The following is a 5,000-nucleotide window of genomic DNA, read 5'->3' on the forward strand; positions in this document are numbered from 1 at the left end:
AAATCCAGCCATTTTTCATTTTTTTTTTTGCATTTTCTTCGTCACCTGGTATTTGCTCTGTAAAATTAGGATGTCTGGATTTCTGTCTGATGCTCAAGGAACTTTTAAATATTTCTGAAACAGTCTCATTTTATCTCTGATGATCATGAATTACATGTAACAGCAAACGAGACCATCAGTGCAAAGAATGCTATTTTTATATAATGTTTCTTAATGCCTTTGTCATGGGTATACACTCACCCAGGAACAACAGCTGGCGTAGTAAAAACACTACCTGCTTTTGTCCAAAGGGGGGTGCTAGAATTAACGCACACTGAAAGTTCCTCAGAGCACCTTTAAGTTCAGTGTGTATTGTATTTCTTCCTAACACTCTCTTCTTTCTTCCAGATGCTTGAGGAGAAGTGTTGTGGTAAACTAGAGAGGATTGAGTTCCCTGTGTTCCAGTCGAGCACATTGGACCCAGCACCAGCTACTAACACCCAGACCAACCAGACCCCCCGGCCCCCAAGACCCCCCTCCCCTAATGAGGCCTCAGGGGACGCAGACAGGGCCAAGGTAGGACTATACTACTGTTTTACTATACGATTTATTTTTTAATTTTTTTTTTATTATGTATTTTTACATATTTTTTAAATGCAAGAAAACAAGCAGACAAACAAAAAGAGCAGAGAAGAAAATTAATTGTTTAATTCAATTAAAAAAAAATATTAATGCATTCTTGATAAACCAAATACGCAAGGTTTTACTATCCTACTATTTTACTACCGGTATGTATTACATTTTTTTTTATTTTATTTATTTATTTTTCTCATGTTTTTTATTGTTTTTAAAATATTATTTAAAAAAAGCTGAATAAAATAAAATAATTAAATTTATTTATTTACTTATTTTTAATTATTCACTTTTTTTTTTTATTCCTTTTCACTTTTTCAAATTGATTTCAATACAGGATAAGTATTTGTTATTTTTCTTTTATTCTGTAAAGCAATTTGTTGTTGCCTTCACTGTGTATTAAAAAGTGCTATACAAATAACATTTTATTTATTTTATTTTGTAGGAGCCTACCAACCAATGAAAAGTGCTATACAATTAAAATTCAATTTATTTTATTTTATTTTATTTTGTAGGAGCCTCCCAGCACCGCTCCTACCACCCACACCCCGGCCGGTCAGACCCACACGCCGGCCGATACTAGCCTGAGTTTGGCTCTCAGTCTGGGGCAGAGCACGGACAGTCTGGGGCCCTATGGAGACGGAGAGGAGAACCAGCACAAGAGGCCGAGTCTGGTGGACAGACAGCCGTCCACCGTGGAGTATCTACCGGGCATGATGCACTCCGGGTGCCCCAAAGGTTGGACGCACTCACTCACTCACTCACTCACTCACTCACTCACTCACTCACTCACTCACTCACTCACTCACTCACTCACTCACTCACTCACTCACTCACTCCGGGTGCCCCAAAGGTTGGAGCTGTTTAGGAAATAACGCACACGCACACAAACACATACACACACACTCACTCATGCACACACACGCAAGCACACACACAACGACACAACGTTGGGGCGACTGTGGCTCAGTTGGTAGAGCGGGTCGGCCGATGATCAAAGGGTTGGAGGTTCGATCCCCGCCCTGCCACCTGTGTCATAGTTGTTGTGTCCTTGGGAAAGACACTTCACCCACCTTGCCTCGTGTGAATGTCGATAGTTAGCCTGCTATCGGTGTATGAATGTGTGTGTGAATGGTAACGTGGGAATGGGAACAGGTCTCCCTTGCAAAAGAGTCTTCGGACTCAATGGGATTTACCTGTATAAATGAAGGTTAAAAAACAAAACAAACACGCTTGCGCTCACTCACTCACTCACTCACTCACTCACTCACTCACTCACTCACTCACTCACTCCCTCCCTCTCTCTCTCTCTCTCTCTCTCTCTCTCTCACTCACTCTGGATGCCCAAAAGGTTAGAGCTGTTAATACCTTAGCAAGGTGTAGTCAGTGATTCTGGAGAATGCTTGTTGTCAAAATCACTTTTTTTTTTCAAATCAATTAATATCTCCTCAGCTGTTGTGTATACACAGCTTAGATTCTGTAAACACAGGGGAATGTAAACAAAGGGGGCCGACCGTAGCATGTAAAGATGCCTGTCTAGGCTGTGTATTAACTCAAAATTGTTATGACTTAATGTCAACATTAACCAGTGCTTGAAAATAATTACGTTTTTGCCTGCAGTGTCTTTATTTTAATTACTAATTATTAATTCTATATCTACAGGTCTGGTGCCAAAGTTTTCCAGTTGGTCGTTGGTGAAACTGGGCCCGGCCAAGTCCTACAACTGCCACACGGGCCTGGAGCAGCCGGGCTTCCTACCCGGGTCCTCCTTCCTACTACCCTGGGACCTCGTTATCCGCTCCCGATCCGAAGGTACTTGGATAAATGTGCTGTAAGCGGAAGGGTTCTTTTAGCTAACTTCCTGTCAGTTACTGCAGTTAGCAGTCCCCTCGCTCGTCCCCACGTCACCACATTAATGCACTGCGGTCTTCAAGCAGCAAGTTATCTAGCATCATCTCAGATACGTAAGTGTGATAAAACATGATAAAAACCATCAAAACAGACATTGGGAAGGATTTTTTTCCTGCTCCGCCATTGTAGGCGCATACACATTCACCCATGTGTCGCTCCGCACGTGCACCGGCAGTGAGACGGGTGCCGGTTTGTAGCGTTCTCTCTTCTGATTGGTTATCAGTAGTGGGATCCCCGAAAAGTTTATTTGCCGATAACATGCAGAGCGGGTGACTGAGAGATCGGCTTTATGAAACGCGCACATTATGTAAGTGATCACTGTATGAATAAAGAGCGATTTAACACTTATATTAACATAAATAAATCACTTACTTCACCTTTAAATCCTTATAGTCTCCAATTTGGATTTTTCTTAAATCTTCATCTCTACATTACTTAATGAAAATGCTCTAAATGACAATATTTTTATTTAGAATTTTGTAGAAATGTTGTCAGTAGTTAGTTATATTATAAAATCAAAATGTTCATCTTACTGGTCTCTTCATTTTTTCCATAGTTTTTATTGAAGAAACTGACTCAGGGAGATTTGCGCACAAGAATCCCAATTTACCTTTTACTGTGTTGTACCTGTGCAAATGGCAATAAACATATCATTAGCCTCATAGCATATTTGCCTAAATTTACTCTACTTTTACTCTACATCTACTCTATTCTACATCTACTTTACCCTACTTTATAATCCTTAAAATATGACTTAGGCAATTATGCTATTAGGCTAACGAAAAGTAGATGTAGAGCAGAGTAGATGTAGAGTAAATATGATTTAGGCAATTATGCTATGAGGCTAATGCTATTCTATTCTATTCTATTCTATTTCAAAGAGGACCCTGCCACCGCCCTCACTGACTCTCTGGAAGGGGGAACCAGCTCTTGGCCCGCTCCGAACAAATCTCTAGCCAGCAAACGAGGCAGTACGGGCGGGTTGGGTCGCGGCCGGCGCAGGGACGACATGGCTCGAGTGTTCGTTGGCTTTGAGTACGAAGACAGCCGAGGGAGACGCTTCATTAGCTGCGGGCCGGATAAGATAGTCAAGGTAAATATAGTACATCATATTTTATTTTTATTTAGTTTTTATTTATATTTATATTGCAGTTTTTTCTTTGTATCACAACACACTAACAAACACCTGAACCATCACACCACACAAAAACAAAAAAATAAAATAAAATAAAAAAATTAAATACAATGACAAAAAAAAGGCAACAATCTACTACTTGTCTGTTTTAGTGTTCTTACGTTAATTCCCGCCATGAACTTTCATATTTAATTTTTTATTTTACTCGTCCCATTTTTTCTTAAACGTTTTATTTATTGATTATTCTATCCTTTTTTCACTTTGAAATCTCAATCTCGGCCTGATCTAGTCGACATCTGGGTATTTTTTAAGCATAATAAATCTCTAGCTGCCAAGGACATCATACAGACGAAACAAAACCAGAACAGAAATATAAAAAAAATAAAAAATAAAAAGGGGCAAATATTTTTGATGTGTTTGATTTTTATCTGATATGTCTGAAATAAATCTAATCAATTCAATCCATTTCAATCAACAGGTGCTGGGCCCGGGTGGAGCTAAGGAGCCAGCCAGCAGGGTGTTGAATACAGACATGCCCCTGTACATCCCGTCCCCGTCTCAGGGCCGAAGCCTGAAGCCAAACTACGCTCAGCTCACCAGGCTGTATGTGGTGGTGCCCGATGCTTCACTCGAGGTTACACTCAATCCACAGGTAATATGGTAGTGTGTGTGTGTGTGTGTGTGTGTGTGTGTGTGTGTGTGTGTGTGTGTGTGTGTGGGGGGGTGTCTGTCTGTGTCTGTCTGTGTGTGTGTGTGTGTCTGTCTGTGTGTGTCTGTGTCTGTCTGTCTGTCTGGAAATTACACCACTTATCGCTAGAGTTTAAAACATCTATTTATCTAATATAATATGATAATTGAATAATTGCAGGCCATTTTATAAACTTATTCTTCCTCCATCTTTAGAGATACCTTAAACTTTCCACAGATCTTAATGATAGTCTTATTAGAGATTTATAGTTTTTTAAGATATTTCTGGGATATTTTTGCTTTACTAGATAGACTTGAAGAGACAGAGTTGAAATGGGGCAAAAAGGGGGAGTGACATGCAGAGAACTGACCTAGGCGGGATTCGAACCCGGGTCTGAAACAGGACCTGGGCCCAGGTATCAAATAATTATTTTAAATTCCTGTATTTTTCTTTCCCTTGTGTCTCTTTAGGTTCAGCCGGGTCCCGCTCCGTGCCCCCTGTTCCACCCTGAGCAGACTGAGCTGCAGTTGCCTAGCGACGGGCTTTGGGTTCTGCGGTTCCCGTTCTCCTACTGTGCAGAGCGCGGCCCGTGTTACCCGCCCAAAGAGAACCAGCCTCTGGGTCACTACAAGGTGCTGAGGGGAATACTGAAGG

The 5,000-nt window shown here is 40.9% G+C and overlaps 1 protein-coding gene across 1 annotated transcript in view; it reads left to right on the forward strand.

Annotated features, from left to right (window-relative positions):
• smg8 (SMG8 nonsense mediated mRNA decay factor) overlaps nt 1-5,000 on the forward strand; it is a gene marked incomplete at both ends in the record, with an annotated part of 10,439 nt that overhangs the window by 5,410 nt on the left and 29 nt on the right. The window contains 6 exons of the mRNA XM_080040870.1: nt 388-555; nt 1,128-1,350; nt 2,275-2,424; nt 3,405-3,616; nt 4,137-4,310; nt 4,817-5,000. The exon at nt 4,817-5,000 is cut by the window's right edge and continues 29 nt beyond it. Of these exons, the coding sequence (XP_079896996.1) occupies nt 388-555; nt 1,128-1,350; nt 2,275-2,424; nt 3,405-3,616; nt 4,137-4,310; nt 4,817-5,000 (1,111 nt within the window). The remainder of the gene's footprint in view (nt 1-387; nt 556-1,127; nt 1,351-2,274; nt 2,425-3,404; nt 3,617-4,136; nt 4,311-4,816) is intronic.

Source organism: Ammodytes marinus (genome assembly GCF_949987685.1).
Source record: "Ammodytes marinus genome assembly, chromosome: 14".
Taxonomy (NCBI): Eukaryota; Metazoa; Chordata; class Actinopteri; order Uranoscopiformes; family Ammodytidae; genus Ammodytes; species Ammodytes marinus.